The 17231-nt window shown below is 47.1% G+C and overlaps 1 protein-coding gene across 22 annotated transcripts in view; it reads right to left on the bottom strand.

The window, feature by feature from the left end:
- Nucleotides 1-16723, bottom strand: part of RBFOX1 (RNA binding fox-1 homolog 1) — a 2070746-nt gene extending 2054023 nt beyond the window's left edge. For 4 of the 22 annotated variants that reach the window (XM_058711264.1, XM_058711263.1, XM_058711244.1 and 1 more), the window contains exon 1: nucleotides 16441-16717. In XM_058711264.1, the coding sequence (XP_058567247.1) occupies nucleotides 16441-16650 (210 nt within the window). In that variant the 5' untranslated portion in view covers nucleotides 16651-16717. Of the gene's footprint in view, nucleotides 1-16440 lie in introns of all 22 variants that reach the window. The other 18 variants (XM_058711245.1, XM_058711256.1, XM_058711250.1 and 15 more) reach the window with 9 other exon arrangements.
- Between the last annotated feature and the right edge of the window lie 508 nt (nucleotides 16724-17231).

Raw genomic sequence — 17231 nt, forward strand, 5'->3', positions numbered from 1 at the left:
TCACCTGATTCTGTGCTATATGTTAGGCAGTGATTTTCAGTTGGGGACAATTTTGTCCTCTCCAGAACATTTGGCAGTGTCTGAAGAAAATTTTTGTGAGGTATGTTACTAGCCCCTAATGGGTAGAGTCCAGTGATGCTGCTAACCATGCTACAGTGCACAGGGTGGTCCCCCAAAAGAAAAATGTCCAGCCAAAAATGTCAATAGTGTCTCAGTTGAGAAATGCTGATGTAAACAGAGTCATAGACTATCTACTCTTTGTGCTTGTGGTCAATTTTAACCCTTTGATTCTAATCATTTAACAGGAAGCAAAAATGTCATTTGGAAGCAGGTAGAATCCCAAATGAAAAAAAAAAAAAATTCAGTGCTGCCCACAAACATGGTGCCTTTAAAAGTGAGTCTGATTTCAATTCTTTCTTTTCTCATTTTTGACTGATTTTTGTAAAAATGTCATCCACTGGACTCAAGAGCCTAAGATTCTCAGAAAGCTGAGGTTTGCACAGGAATTTTGTACACACTCACACAGGTACATATGTCATTTACATTCACTCATCCACAGACACACACACCCAGAGACATACACACCACCAAAGACAGACAGCAAGCTTCATGGTCCCATGAAAAGCAGAAGCACACCCTTCATTCCAGGGAAGCATTTATTTAATTCAGACTCCGATGGTCAAGCTGTTGCTATGACCAGCTCTCAGTCTTCCCCCTCTAGGAAAGAGAGATGGATTATTTTTTTTCTTTACTCAAGAATATAGATTTAAAAAACAAACACTTCTGCATCTCAAAGCAGGCTCTACCTCCTAAGCTGCACATATTGATCAGCATTTTATTGTCAATTTTCTTTTAGTTGAACTGGAAAAAAATATAATCTAATTATGTGTTTAGTGACAGTTGGAAATCAGTCACACCAAATCCAACAGAGTATGTTTGCGTGATTGAGGTGTTTAATTTGGGGACAAGGAAGCAGAAGCATTGGTCGTGTTTTAATGTAATTAGTACAGAATACCCCTAAAGGGTTGAAATATCAAAACAGCACAAAGCTCATTCTGAACCAAGAAGGGATTCTACCTCTGGAATTGAGTCAGGCAGGTTTGTGGCTGCATGCACCATTTAAGCCCTAACGTTTTATCAATGTCTCTTCAAGAGCCCATGGAATATAGAATAGGAAAGACTGAAATACTCCAAGTCTTGGCTACACTTCTATAAAGGGAAATAACCTGGCCTTGTAGATATCTCACACTGTGATTCTCGAAGCTGCTGATTCCCAGATTTTTTAATTTCATAAACCAGTAAAATAGTTTTTTAATTTGTGAACCAACATAAGGTTGCCTTTTGTGGGGGAGGGGCATAAAAAAGGACTTTTGAAAACTACCAAATTCAAATATATATGAAATTGGTAGTTGACAAAATATATATATGAAAAATATATGTATGAAGAAATATATATATATTTCACGTGTGTGTGTATATATATGTATGTATGTATATATATGTATGTGTGTGTGTATGTGTGTGTGTGTGTGTGTGTGTGTGTGTACATCTCACCATAATCAGTCAAGCTAGATTAGGTTTTGCTGCAGTAACAAATGACTCCAAAGGAGTTGTTGTCCTCACTCATGCTGCATGTGCACTACATGTCAAGGAGCAAGGAGTGGAGGGGGCTCTGTTTCCACACTGAACTTACCCTAGGGCTTAAGCTAATGGAAGTTCCATCACCTGTCCGGGCAGCAGAGGGAAGATGGTGAAGACCATGCACTAGGAATTAATTTCTCCAGGCCCGAAGTGATACACTGGTTTTCGTTTAGTAGATGAAGTACCTTCATCCCCAAACTCAATCCTAGTTATTTCCATACACTTTTACAGGGGATCTGATAGCACCCACTCCACAGAAAAAATCAAAATGGCCTCCATGGAAGTGTTAAACAGAAGTGAAAACTTGAGTTCAATTAGCTGAGGATGACACTGAAGCATTTCCCAGGAAAGCTTTCGGAAGCTCCGTCCATCCATAACCTTGTTCCATTCCAGGGCAGGGCCTCTGCGTAAGCTGAACTGGCTTCCATTAGAGTAAATCACATTGACTCACAGCAAATGCAGATGAAGGACAAAAAGGTTCTTCTGACAAAGATTCACCTCTCTCTCTCTCTCTCTCTCTCTCTCTCTCTCCCTCTCTCTCCCTCTCTCTCTATCTCACACACACACACACACACACACACACACACAAACACACACACACACACCGCCCTCAAGGCTGACCCCATTCAGCAAGCAGTGCCACTCCACTGAGCACCTGGAAATGTTGCTTTGCTTCATTGATGTAAGCATAAGCAAGAAATGACCCTGACATCAAGGAGCTTACAGTCCAAGGGAAAGAAAGAAACTTGAGCAGAAGTGAGGGTAATACAAGATGGAGAAAAAGAGCCAAACTTGAAATTTGAGCAAAGCATGCACTGAGGACTGGGTCCCTGAGCCAGAGCCAGGCCAGCCAAGTGAGACTCACCTGGGAGCTTTTGTAAATGCAGATCCCAGCAGAGCCACTAAACATCAATATTTCTGGAAGACAGCCCCAGAAATTGGTGTAAGTAATAAATACTCTTCGCACGTGATTCAAATTCTCTTAAGGATTGGGGAAACGTGCAACTATGGAAAACACCAAAGAAGGCACTAAAATATACCCATAAATGTTGACTACTGTGTCAGCATCCTGTGTGCATGATCTCAATCCTTAGAGTAACCCTGCAAGGGAAACATCTGTGGGACTGACTGTGGGCTTTGTTGGTATCAGAGCCGAGCACCTAGGATGCTCGAATCCTGCCCCGCTGACCACTCTCCCCAAACAAGAGCCAGGTAAGAGTCATCTTCTGAGTTTTAGTACAATGTCTCCTATTTTCCAAGGTCACTTGGAAATGTTAAATAACCTGCTCAGTTCCCAAAGCTTGTAACTGTCAAAACGTGGGGTTCAAATCCAAATCTGTCTGACTCCAGAGATGTTTCCACTTGATTCAACTCTGGAGCCATCCTGGTTGTGGAGAATCCGCCTGACATCCACTTTTGTTTTTAGATATTGTCTAAGGAACCTCTGCAAATATTTAGACAAGGGCTGTTTCTGAAAGGCCCTACACAGTCAGGGAGCCAGGAGTCCTGGGTAGGACTCCTAGTCCTGTTTCTGCACCTGCCTTCGTTTTCTCTGTGTGTAAAAACAGCAAAAACAATCGTTGACAAATTCCCTCCCCCAGCACAGACACAGAGGAAGGGTTAACTCCATTGGTTTTTTGAATAGATGCTTTCAGGGTCAATGATGATTTCACAGGACAGAAAATATCACAGTCACAGAACACTCTGCATTCAAATAGAATGTTTTCATTTTCAAAGGGCCCTCTCTTGCCATCTAATCTTATCCTCCTGACAGTCCCAGGAGTGAAGCAGACTTGGTATGCCTGACCTCACTCTGCAGACAGGAGACTAGGCACAGCCCTCCAGATGCCACAGAGGGAGTGCGATGATAGGTGAGGGCCACTGTTATTGCCAGCCCTTTCCCCCTACCTAATAGCCACTCCCAGACTTCCAGCAGAGGGGACAGGAAGACTGGGTCACTCACCTCTGCCAGTGGGGACCAGGACCCAACATTGCAAGGACTGGTTACTTGGTCACATACTGTCTGGGATCGCCATGCAAGAGGCCAACTCCTACCTATCCTGCAAGACTCAGCTGACACAGCAAATCCTCAGAGAACATTTTCCTAGAACCCCCAATATTGCGCCAGGGTCCCTTATAACTGCCTGGCCTTCCCTTACTACAGAACTTACCACAGTATAGGTTGTAGCATATTCAAATACATATCTGCCTTATGCTCACCATGTTACCTGCAGCACCAACAAAAATTAATAAGGTGAAACTTAATGTCTGTTGAGTGTGAATGATATACTTTTATGTGGCATCTTATTTAATCCTCACTATATCTGCAATAGTAATAGTAGGAACAATTAACAATCAGTTATCAGATGTGAAAATGGAACCACAGAGAAGTTATATATCTTGCCAAAGACCTAACTAGGAGGTGATGAAACTCAGTTTGAGCCCATGGAGTCAGATTTCAGAGCCTGTGTTCTTAATCGTTAGAGTCAGTGCCTTCCCAGAATCTATTAGTTGGTTAATAAGTCTTTGTTGAATAAATAAGCAAAGGTTCAAGAAGATGGATGGATGGATGGATGGATGGATGGATGGATGGATGGACGGATGATGGACGGATAGATGGATGGATGAATGGATGAGTGGATGGATGGGTGGGTAGCTGGGTGAACGAATGGGTAGATGGGGATGGGTGGGTATATGGTAGATAGATGGATAGATGGATAGATGTGTGGGTAGATGGGTGGTGGGAGGAAGACTTGAGCAGCATTATTTGCCATTTATTCAGGGTCCTCTAAAAAACCAAAGGAGTTCTCCCCACCTGCAGGTGGGTGGGTGAGGAGACTTGCCCATGAAATACCCATCATTTTGGACAGTGCTCAGCCTTAATCACTGCTCTCTGAACACCCCCTTTATTGATTAGGAAAGTCAAAGCCTGCATTAATAATTAATGCAAATTACAACTGTAACTGAAAGTTGTTGAGCTGATGACAAATTGGCAATCAATAATCAATAACTTGGCTATGTCACATTGCTGTCATTCCAGGACAGTTCCACTGAAAGATTTTTCAATCCCTCCATCAAATTAAGCAGGCTCATCAAGTCTTCCCTAACCATGAGGAGAAGGGGGTTGGGTATCCAATACTCACGGTTCACACTGGCATGCTCAATCCCTTTCTCTATCTGGGCCTGACCCTCAGTTCTGAGACTCCTCCAATCCTCCAGGTCAGCCTTTTTTTACTTTCTTATTTTTTTAATGTTTATTTATTTTCGAGAGAGAGAGAGAGACAGAGACAGAGACAGAGTGCAAGTGGGGGAGGGGCAGAGAGACAGAGGAAGACACAGAATCCAAAGCAGGCTGTAGGCTGTGAGCTGTCAGCACAGAGCCCAATGCGGGGTTCAAACTCACAGACCATGAGATCATAACCTGAGCTGAAGTCGGACGCTTAACTGACTAAGCCACCCAGGCACCCCTTCCCTTATTCCAACCTTTGGATTAACTCAAGTGACTACCCGCCCATCAGGTATCTTCACCTTTCAAGGCTTTCCTTCAATCTGGCCTTCACTAAAAAGTAGAACAGTTATTGACAAAATTCACGTCAACCTGTATAAGGAACAGGTATAGGGAACAGGCCTCAGTATGGGATTAAGTTCTAAGCCAACTTGAAGAGGGAAAAGAAGTTGAACAGCTATCAAGAGAGGCAGTGTGGATTTTGCATAACTGAAGCTAGAGATCAAGGGGCCATGGAAGACACAAGCTAAATATGATATAAACTCTTTTTTTCAAAATTATAAACATCCATCCTCCCACACTGATAACTGTGCTTCAAATATTACTAAGGCCTTTGCTAAGGACAAGTCAGAAACATGGGACATTGTATGCAATACATTAAGAAGGCTCATAGACAGGCACATTCCTGACACCATCTACTAGAGGACTTTTAGGATTCTGGTTATATGTGTTCTATGTGTTCTTTCTCACTTCTGCTGTTGGAAAGCTGCCACAGTGAAGTGGTTAATAGTATGTGCCCAGAGACCAACCCAGTGCATTCTAATTCAGCCCCATCTTTAAGTGGCTGTATAACACCAGGCAAATTATGCAATATTCCTAGTCCTCCATTTCCTCATCTATAAAATGGGTATGCTTCATTCATTAATCAAATTGTAGCTGAGCATATGCTAAACACCAGAGACAATGGTAATCATGAACAAGCATGGCCCCTACCCACATTGTGATTATAGTGTAAAAGGGGTCAATTATTCATCAAATATCATGCCCAAAGAAATAGGTGGCTATAGTTGGGCTTCGACCTACAACAGAAAGACACCTGATACTATGAGAACAGGTATCAGGAATTTGCTGTGACTGAGTCAGTGTGGCCAGGTTTCCCTGAGACAGTGGTAAGTCAGCTTACAGATAAGATGTTTACCAGGTGAAGGAGTGGGAGAAAGAGCTTTCTAGGCAGAGAGAGCAGGGTGTGCAAAGGCCCTGTGGCAGAAAACAGTATTGCAAATAAAGGAGCTTTAAAGAGACTAGAGAGAGCAAGTAAACATGCAAATAATGATAACACCAGCCTCACAGAGAAGTTGCAAGGAAACTGAGACCCTGTCTATAACAAATTCAGTAAATGACTAAACTGTAACTTCTTCTGAAACAGGAGGGATAAAGTTCCTTGGTGGTATTTCCCATGAAAGGTTGCTATGGACTCAGAGGCCACGTTGAACATTCTCCTTGACAGCTCCCCCTCCCCCCTCCAGCCAACTGGACGCAAATGCACCCTTAGGCTTGTGATACCTGGGGCAGGGCCCAAGATGATTTCAGTCAAGATCAAATATCAAGAACCACACGGAATCTGCAAAACAGGAGGAAGCAGCTTTCAAAACTGTGGTTGGTTTCTACTGAGCGTCTTTCAGATGGAAATTAAGCAGCTCTTCACCAGCGCTGGAGAGAAGAGCCTCTTGCCGCCTGAGAGAAAGGGCTGATGAATCAGGCACACTGGTGGATCAATCAGCCTGCGCGTGTGAACAAGTTTATGGTGGAAATGAAGGGTTTTATTTGTTTGGCAAAACACTATGTGGTTTAATCGCCAGGAGGGAGGAGTGTGTAAAGCAGCAACACGGTGGCTGTTGGCCCAGGTTTTCTGGAAGGGGGAGGCAGTGAGGATCAGGACTTCCGTTTCATCTGCAGCCCCCTTGCAGAGGGAGCTGGGGAAAGCTTCGCAGCCATCTGCGAACTGTTTGCATCTCGTCTGGCTGGGCAGCTGTGCTCCAAACAAGGGTGGATGGGGCAGCTCTTGCCCCTGTGTTTGGAGAGACATGGGAGGGAAACTAACAGAGGTGACAGAAGGCAGATGCTAGGGAGCACTGCCCAGGCGTGGGGGCTGGAGTATCCAACCCACCCGCCCCTAGGCCACTAAAGCAGTCCAGAAGGGTCTTCTCAATTGATCCCGATCCTTGTGCTTACAGACAGTCCTTCATATGGAGACACACGAACACACACTGTCACCCCACACACTGAATTGCCAGATGTAGCAAGTAAAAAGGCAGGACGCCAGTTAAACTTGAATTTCAGATACACAATGAATTGCTTTTATGTCCCAAATGTTGCACTGGGATATACCTATACTAAAAAATTTGTTAATTGAAACTCAAGTTTAACTGGCAACCCTAGTCCCATACAACCTAAGACTTGGAAACTCATACAGAAAGACACACACACACACACACACACACACACACACACACACACACACACTTGAGTGTACGTGAGTCTTGCAGTATCCAAAGTCAAAGAGAAAAGGCAAGGGCCAAAATGGGGGTCCCTATCCATCCACATCTCCCCGTTTTTTGTCCCTGGGCTCAGAACAAGCCGAGTCCCTACCAACTCAGGGACACTTGGCATCCAGGTCCAAGTTGGGAATGGAGGTGCCATGATACAGCAGGAAGCTGACCAGCACCTGCCCAGTTCAGGCTTCTGGGCTCTGGCCTGGAAGACACAGCAGACTCCAATAGGCCTTGGCGAGGATGAGAAAGGGGCAGGGGCTCTAAGACTGCAGGGTCATCTTGGAGTCCTCCATCTGGGGATCTAGTGGGAGCCTCGTTTCCTTTGGTCTGCTCCTACTGCCTCTGCCCCAATCTCTGTCCCTGCCTTTCAGTCACTGGCTGAGCATTTCCTAAGGCCCTGGCACTAGACTTGGTACTGAAGACACAGCCCCTGGTCAAGCCACAGCCTGGCCTGCTGTACATTCAGCAATGACCTCCCAGCTCTTGCTGAGTGTGCACAACAAGCCAAGTGTGTGGAAGTGGTGGTTACTTCACTGAGTCCTGCAGCCCAGGGAGGCAGCCATTATTACTATATATTTTCACCATTTACCTTTGAGGCCACTGAGGCCAGAGCAAAATCAGCTTACTCAAGCACACACAGGTAGGCCTGTGTGTGGCACAGGCCTGAAGGAGGCAAATGCCAACTTTGGAACTTGCAGTAATATCACCAAGAATGTCTGGGAAAGGGAATTTTCCCTCTGGAGTGAAGCCACCTGTTAGAGTTGGAAGCCAGAGTCCCTGCTAGGGGTGGTACCAGGGTGTGGACTGACCTAGATGAAAGTGAGGCAGAGAATGCCATTCTAACCAATGCCCTCAGGCTTCGGAGAATGATCCCCATAGAGGATGGCACCATGTAGAGCCTTGGAGAGCTGGCAGCGGGGGAACATACTTAACCAGGATACAAATTTCAGCACAGATCACCCTCTAATCTGGATATCCTGTTCCTAGGAACATCTTACAAAAACACAGGCACAGAGAATCAAGTGATGTATGTTGGAATATTCATCACAACACCATTTGCAATAGGGAAGAAGCAGAAACCATTCAGAGACCTATCAGTATAGAGCTGGCTAAAGAAAGTACAGTGCATCCACACAGCACAATAACTGCCTGGAAAGGACAGTGGAATCCAGGTTCCAACATGAAATGAGGTCAAAGATATACATCACTGAGTTAAAAGGAGGCTTTTCCAAACAATAACTATAGCATTATCCCATTTGTACTTTTAAAAGATTAAAATGAAACAATTTAGGAGCACCTGGGTGGTTCAGTCAGTTAAGTGTCCAACTCTGGATTTTGGCCCAGGTCATTATCTCACGGCTCATGGAATCAAGCCCCGTGTCAGACTGTGCACTGAGAGCTCAGAGCCTGCTTGGAATTCTCTCTCCCTTCCCCTTGGCCGCTCCCTACCCACCTCTCCCTCAAAATAAATAAACTTTTTAAAAAATTAAACAATTTGTGTGCAGATATACATGCTTGCACACACACAAAGAAAGGTGTGGAATGATATACCTCAGCCCCTCCCAGTGTTACTTCTGAGAAGCAAGACTGAAGAGAAACAGGGGTGCCTGGATGGCTCAGTCAGTTGAGCACCCGACTTTGGCTCAGGTCATGATCTTGTGGTCTGTGAATTCGAGTCCCACGTCGGGCTCTGTGCTGAGAGCTCAGCGCCTGGAGTCTGCTTCAGATTCTGTGTCTCCCTCTCTCTCTGCCCCTCCCCCACTCATGCGCGCTCTCTCTCTCTCTCTCTCTCTCTCTCTCTCTCTCTCTGTCAAAAATAAATAAACATTTTAAAAATAATTTTTTAAAGATTGAAGAGAAACAAAGGAGGAGTTCTGCTTTTTGTTTTATATATAATGGTATTGTTTAAATTCTTTACAATGAATAAATAATAATCTGTAGTTTTAATAAGCAGAAAAAAAAAACCCAAAATTATACTCAGACCAAGTGGACTCTTTTGTCCAGCCTGATTCCTGCACACCAGGGCTTATAGCTCCATCAGGTCAACAGAATATGGAAGCAAAAAGCAAAATTAAGAGGGCATAGATTTTCCCTCCCAGGTTTTCCAGTTCAAGCCAAGAGGTTTCCAAGTCACAAAGTCTTCTTATCCATACACACAAGACACAAGCCCCATAGCACAGGCACAAGCCTTGTCCAGGTTTCTCCAGGACGGAGGTCTGAGATGCAAGGCAGGTCTGCACATAGTCGGGAATGGAGGCCTGGACAGAAGGAGGCATAGAGCCAAGGAAACCCTCAGGGCAGTCCCTGCATTCCCCAAAGACCACTGGAACCCAGAGCTTCTCAGAGCCCCCGCAAGTGTTCTATGACACCCTGGAACACAGAGCGAGGAGCCAGGGAAACAGAAAACAAGTAAAATTCATAAAGCCCAGCCATACCTGGACCATGCTAAAGCTGTCTGCTCTTCTCTGTTTTTAAAAATCCCAGCTTTCTCCTTTGTGCCTTCAAGGTCCTTGCTCTGCACCCGAGCTCTCCTCTTTGCCTCTACCATCCTCTTGGATCCTCTTCCCAGCAGCTTTTCTCAGGCTCTGGGGCTGCACCCTCGGACCTCCAGCCTCCTTGGAACCCCTACTCTCCAGCTGGTGAGGTACAGGGGGTCAGACGCAGCCAAGATTCTTTGGAGAGGCAAACACAGGAGCCCTGTGGGCTGTGAGTAACATGACAACTTTCTGCTGGGGCTGAAAAGGAAGGAAAAGACCAGTCCCTCCATGGAACAGCCCCAGGAATACAGGGCTCTCAGCAGCCTCTAGAGACCTGTGTTGATGGTCAGAAGTCCTTGGTCACCCCTATGTACAGTTGCCTGCAAGGAGGACCATGCAGGAAGCTGTATGTTGCTCAGAGAACAAAAAAAGGAAATTAAATGCACCATCTGCTTATTAGTGAGAGCTTTTGAGGCAGACACTTAAATATGCATGCCCAGACATTATAAAACTTGGGGGGGGGGGTGTTAATTTCAATAACCTGAGTTCTTGTGCTTGCAAAAACCATCTTTTTTATCTCTTCTCGGTGATTTGGAAGCTCTGTACCCCAGACTCACAGCACCAAGATGGCTGACCTCACTGGATTTGGGCAGCTGTGCAAAGTGGGGCACCAAACACTGGCTAAGGACCCATCTAAGGAAAATGCTTAGGAGGAGAACAAGTCACTATTCCCCACCTCCACCTTTGTCTCCCCCATCCAAAACCTGGATGACGCTAGCCTGCTGCCCTGCCACAGGGGTGAGGAAAGCTCACCCTTTCCAGTCCTGCCCCTGACACCAAAGACCAATAAAGTTGAGAGTGGGAGACCTGTACCCCCTCCAATGGAGTCCTGCAAGTTGAGCACTTTTTTTTGCAACTCCTCCTCAGAGCTGCACAGATTTCAAAGGCAGCAGTACTTATAAACCTCATGGGACACCATGAGGGTGCAAAGCCCCTTAACCTGAGATTCTCAGAGTAAATATTTTTGGCTTTGTGAGCCCAACTATTCAACTCTCCCATTGAAGCAGGAAAGCAGCCATAGACAATATGTACATGAATAGGTGCAGCTATGTGCCAATAAAACTTTATTTACAATCACAAGGAAGGGGCCACCTTTGGCCCATAGACCAGAGTCTGTCCCCACCACTAGAGCAGTTTCTCCAAGAGAAAAGGAACTGAACCATCTTGAAGGCTAGCACCTAGACCAGCACCTGGCACATAGGAGCTGCTCAAATACTTAGAGAAGGAATGAAAAGAAGGAATGAAAACGGCCCTCAGTATTGAGAAGTGAAGTTCTCCTAATGGCACCATCTTATGCTAAGGAACACTGCCAGGGCAGGACTCTCCACCAAGGCTGGGTCCTGGAAAAGTGACAGCTGAGTGTTGCGAGGAAGACAGAATTCATGAATACAAACTATAGTTTTGCAAGAGTCAAGACCATGAGTGTTCCCTGCTTCGGGGCACACACCCTGGTTGGGCGCTGGAATACCCAGACTTAGGGTAAATCCTGGTACACACCCCACACACACACACACACACACACAACCAGCCTCCATTTAAATTCCCTTAAGACCTCATGAGCATGATATATGAAATCCAACAGGCTCTCTATAACACGACCAACCCTCACCCTTTCCTCGTGTCTGTGGAGCCACATATCCTCTGCCTGCTGCTCCTCTGATGCCTCTCATGGATTCTTCTCCTCATCATTAAGATTTCCTCATGCTTATACCAAATCCCCTCCTCTTGCCTCTCCACTCTCTCCCCAATCAACCTCAGGTGTCCCCCGGCCTCGAGTACCATCTACACTGATGACTCTCAAGTCTGAATCTCCAGCCCCAGACCTGTCTATCCTGTTAGACATTGTCACCTGGGTCTGAGAGCAACCTTAGCCAAAGTCCAAAACCAAATTCATAGTCTTCCCTGCCATTCTGGAAGTCAATCCGACCCTGCCTCTTTCTCATTGCCATACTAAATACATACTTAAGTCTTTAATGTATCTCATAAGCTTTCCTCTGTTCAGGCACGCAACTCCACTCACTACCATCACCACCATCACAGCCACCACATCCCTGACATAGACCCTTGTGTCAGCACCCAAACTGGTCTCTCTCCTGCTCCTTCAGCTCCAAATCATGTTCCAGAGAACAAAAAAAGACAACAAACATCTCACCAAAATGAAAAGAATCAGGAGAATATCGCCCAGCAGTCTGCATCTCTCTAGCTGAGAAGTCCAAACCAAGCCCTGGTTTGCCAGCACTGGGGTTAAATGTTCCTGAAATGATTATAGTAAGGGCTACACAGCTCACAATCCAAAACTAATGCAGGCACAGAGGCACCTGCCTCCCCAGAAGAATCTGAGCCATCCAGTGTGTGGCCTGTACCTCTCTGTTCTAACAGAAAGGAATGCCCTCCATGCCTTTTTCCTCCTTGGAGGACCCTCCACCACCAACATGCACCCCACTTTTGGCCCTTGGAGAATGAGGGAACCTCCTATAATTTCTCACTTCCACACTGCAGTCCTCAGAAGCTTGCCTCACAAATTATAGGAGAGCCCATGCAGCTCCGTGTTCCGGTGGGTGGCCATGTCTTCATGTCAGCTTGAGAGATTGTTGCCAGGGAAATATCTATATTTCAGCAGAGAAAGCGTCAGCCCTGTGGAGTCCAGCTGTGCTCAAATGGGAATCCAGAAACCCAGATGTTGGTCCAAAAGCCCTGTCGTGGCAAGCCAGCTTTGGAATTCTCCCGTGTGGGAGTGAACTGAGTGCCACCCGCTCTGACTGCCCACACCCCTGCCTCCTGGAATCCTGGACCCAGAAAACCAAGGAGGAAATTGGAGAGAAACTGGTGAATTCCATGTGGAAAACCAAGATGCTACACAAATCCAATCTGAGGTTTTGGTGGATGATGTTCCTCCCTCGCACCTCACCAAATGGATAAGGGGATGGGAGACAGAGTCTGACTCACCCAAATAAGTAAAAATGGAATTGACCATTTGTTTTGTGCTCTCCTAAACCATTTCTGTTTGTTATCTTGTAATTGTATTGAATGCCAACATAACAACCCATTGAGGTTCTATCTCACTCTTCCATTTTACAGATGAGGAAACTGAGGCCCATAAAAATTGAATAAATTTACCATGGCCACATAGCTCATAAGTGGTACAGCAAGAACCCAAACTTAACACCTACTCTCTGAAACAGTTTTACAAGTGTAGACCCGTGGCTTTCAGACAAGGTATTTCATCTGCCTCCTCTCCAAGCCCTAGACATTTGGCAATGTCTGGGGACATGTTTGGTTGTCACACTAGTGATGGAGAGGCAGTGTTAATGCCATCCAGTGGCTACAGGCCAGGGATGCTGCTAAGGAGAGCTCCCCACAACACAAAATGATCTGGCCTCAAATGTCACTAGTGCCAAAGTTGAGACACTCAGGTGCAGACTATCACCAGTGAGCTGGGAGAGACCGGCAGTCTGGACTCTCCTCTGTAGGGGGACCCCTACAGATGATAACCTCTGCACTCTGGTCTCAATCCTGGGGACTCTTGAATGGGGATTCCAACAGGGGGTTTCACCTCTGCCCAGCACAACCCAGAAGTCTATGCCAAGTTTCCAGATTTGAGAAAAGCTGAACAGACAACTAAGGTTGATAACCAATTACCTAGAAGAGACCCTTCTCTACCCCCAGGAAGAGCTGCAGGCCAGAATCACCCTGGGGTCACTTTAAAGGAGTCAATAAAGGCTCTGGGAGGATTGGTTCTTTGATACCTTCTCAGCAGCACTGGTCCTGAGGGGGCAAAAGGAGTCTGTGAAACTTCTGATCCCTGATGGGAGATCAGCCCTCACTAGGCACACACCCTCCTCCTGGCACACCTCCAGCAGAGCTCTGCACTGAGATGGCTCCTGAGCCCCCATTTTATCTCCTCAAAGCACTCCGTAGCAACCACCAGAGGAAAGAAACCCCCCTACCTTAAAGGCAAGAGCCAAGCCTGGGAGCCACTTTGAAGGATAACCAGTCACATGTAAACCTCAGCCATCCAAAGCTCCGGACCCAGTGAAGGGAAGGGGTATTTTATCCTTTAGAAACATCTAGATGCAACATGGACAGGGAGGTGATATCCATGCAGCTTCTGCAGAGAAAAGCCCAAAATGATCTGCACCTAAAAATAAGCTGCTATTAAAGAACAAGGATGTTTTTGACATTTTAGCCAAGCTAATGGTCTACACAGACAAAAATCTCATGAAAAAGCATTCTGTCCTTCTTTCTCCATTTGGACATGGTCTGTGAGTGAAGAAATGGGCTTTCCTCCTCAAAAAAATAGCTGCTGCTCTGGCACCAGCCCGAAACTGCTTCCTGGGCTCTTTAAAGAGAATATTCCTGTAGAAACTACAAGGGAGGAGAAATCTGTCTGACAGGCATTCTGGGCAGCACAGGCTTGGCCAACCTTTAAACTTGAAAACCAAGACACCCCCACTGTGAAGGGTGACTTCCTCCAGAAGATCCAGGTGCCCCAAAAGGAGAAAATTGGATTCAGGCTCAGGAAACAAGGACAGTTTCTGTCCAGTTATGACATAATCCTTTAAACCATGGCATCCCAATTTCTCTTTGTGAAACAAAAAGTTCAATAGGGTTTCTGCCTTTTAAAAGTTTCATCACCTGCACATAATTTCTTAACCTTCAGAAAGCACTTAATGTGGAGATTCTGGCCTAAGACCCTCATCTCCTGTGATGCACCCCCAGAACTAAAGATGACAGCAAGCAAGCTGCATGGAGTGAATTTCAGTACTAAACCACATTTACTGAGCACATACTATGTGTCAGGCTTAATGCTAAGTGCTTTCTATGGGTAACCTTTACTTAATCTCAGGGATAATAATCCCGTGAAACAAGGCCTGCTGACATATCCATTTCACCAGTGAGGACACCAAGGCTCAGAGAGGTTAAGTGACTCACTCTGAGTCACCAAGCAAAGGAAGGTCAGAGCCAGGATTCAAACCCACATTCCTAAGCATCCCACTGCACTTGGGTCACTTCCTCCCACCCTCATATCCTGGTCTTTGGCAAAGTCCCAAGTAACGAGGGAAGTGATAGAGAGAGGGGCTTCCAACAGTAAAAGTTTCAGCACCGCACTGCCCCCATAATCATGTTTCTGACAGGGCCTCTCCTCTCACCACACTGCGACACATCCCTCTCACTCTTTCCATGGGATGTGTCCCAATAAACCTTCCATAAGGATTATCCTTCTTCTGGCATCTGAGACAGAAATTCACCTGGTTCTGGTGTCCAAGTGGCCCACAATATGAACACAATCACAATCATAGGGAGGTAAGGTCTCCGAAGCAGTGCCTGGGAGCAGCCCCACACCGGGTCGGCTGGGCTTTGATGCAGCCAGGTGAACGGAGACAGGCAGCAGCTGGCTATGTGGATTTGGGAGAAAGAAGGGGAACTCTCTCACAGGGCTCACTAGTCACTAATCAAATTTTTAAGACAAGCTCAGCCAAGCAAATGGTCAAGAATAAAAATATTTGTAAGAAACAAAAAGGTTAACCCCGTTATCCATTAAAAACTCTCAAAGTAGCAGCCCTTGCCATGGGGACAGCTATCCAGCCAACCCTCATCTGTCCTCCAGACTCATGTGCTCCCCAAATGTAAGGTCAACCAGGTCACAATTGGAAGATTCAAGAAAAGAAGCAGAAAGCGGGAACCAAGGGGTCAAGCGGGGCACTGACCTCCATCACACACATGCCTAGTGACTCATGTAACCATGCACGTATGCAACAAAACACCCTCATGCATACCCTCAGGCAGCAGGGACCACAGCCAGGTAGCACCCGAGAGAATGCACAGAACTTTGCCTCACTGTCCCTCTCTGAAAGGATAAGGAGAGAAGAGTGACTTGGGGGTGGAAGCCACCTGCTTTCTCTCTCAACTCTCACTGCCCAACCAGAATGGGGAACAATGACAGGAAGATACAGGGCAGGTGAGGGGCAGGGCGAGCTGCTGCCAGCCCACATGCTGACAGAACAGGGTCTGGCAGAACCTATGCTGAGGCATTTCCCACCCAAACCCCTTACCAGGTGAGGGAAACACACACCGGAGTAAAGTCTCAAAAAGACACCTAAAACAGCACTGTCTAGGAGGGAGGTGTAGGGTGAGGGCTGCTCAGAGCCCTCCTTCCCTTCACCTCCTTCCCCTTCAGGGGGCCCCCAGGACACAGGGCTTCCTCTTCCCCTCTTTGGCCAACCGCAGAACCCATGGGTCTCCCAGCCAGATACAACGACGGCGTGGGAGAATCAGCAAGTCGATGCTACATAAACAAGAAGGGGGTTGCGACCAACAACCAAGCATCTAGTTTCTCTGGAGGTCCCCACGAGCTGTCACACCGCGCCTGCCTGCAGGAGTTGCTGCCCAATTATCAACTTGGACCTGACTGCCGACGGGGAGCATCCCCGCCCACCCCACCCCACCTCTAGCCCCCGTCCCTCCTGAGCCCCCGCTCACTTACACCTCTGCCTTCGCCACCTGTCTGGGTGCCGGTCTCTTCCCTGCCCAGACGTGGCGCGTCTTCTCCTTCCTCCTGCGCTGCGCTTCCTCCCTCCAGCCCCAGCTTCAATCTCTTCTCCTCCGGAGGGGCATCCTCCTCCTCCCGCCTCTGCCAGCCATCCCTGCCTCTGAGCTTGCCCGAGTCTTCGGGGCTGCCAGAAGGGCTGGCCATGGCTCCAGGGGGCTCTGCCTGCACTTGGGGAAGAGAAAGGACCCAGCAGCCTTCCGAACCCAGCGGCCTGTCGGTGGGAGATCGGGCTTCTGAGCGCGGGCTCGGTGGGTTCGCGCGGCTCGGCTCCGAGCTGGGCTCCTCCGTGGACCACTCCTGTCTCTCTGCCGCCCCCTTCTGGCTGCTCACGCAAAACGCAGGCACGCGTGGAAGAGGCCTGCGCTCCTCTCACCTGCCAGGGGCCAGGCCCGCTCTGGCAAAGCCCTGCCCCCAAATCGCACCCCCATGGTCTCCCTGACCAAGGAAGGGAGGAGAGAAGGGACAAACAGACATCCACTTCTCGAATCCCCTGCGAGGACAGACACCCTGGTCTTTGATACTATTCTGTATCTTGAATGATTTAGAGGTGGTTGGAAAACAGGCTGCTCTGAACAGATCAAGAGAGTGATGGGTTTAATGTAGAGACACCACCTTGCAAAGCTGTGCTTACCTATCAAGGATGTTTATTGAGCATCACTATGGGCCAGGCACTGCGTGTGGGAGGGAATTATAACAGTGACCATGGCAGGCATTGTCTCTGACCA

The sequence above is a fragment of the Neofelis nebulosa genome, chromosome 18 (genome assembly GCF_028018385.1).
Source record: "Neofelis nebulosa isolate mNeoNeb1 chromosome 18, mNeoNeb1.pri, whole genome shotgun sequence".
In the NCBI taxonomy this organism is placed as follows: Eukaryota; Metazoa; Chordata; class Mammalia; order Carnivora; family Felidae; genus Neofelis; species Neofelis nebulosa.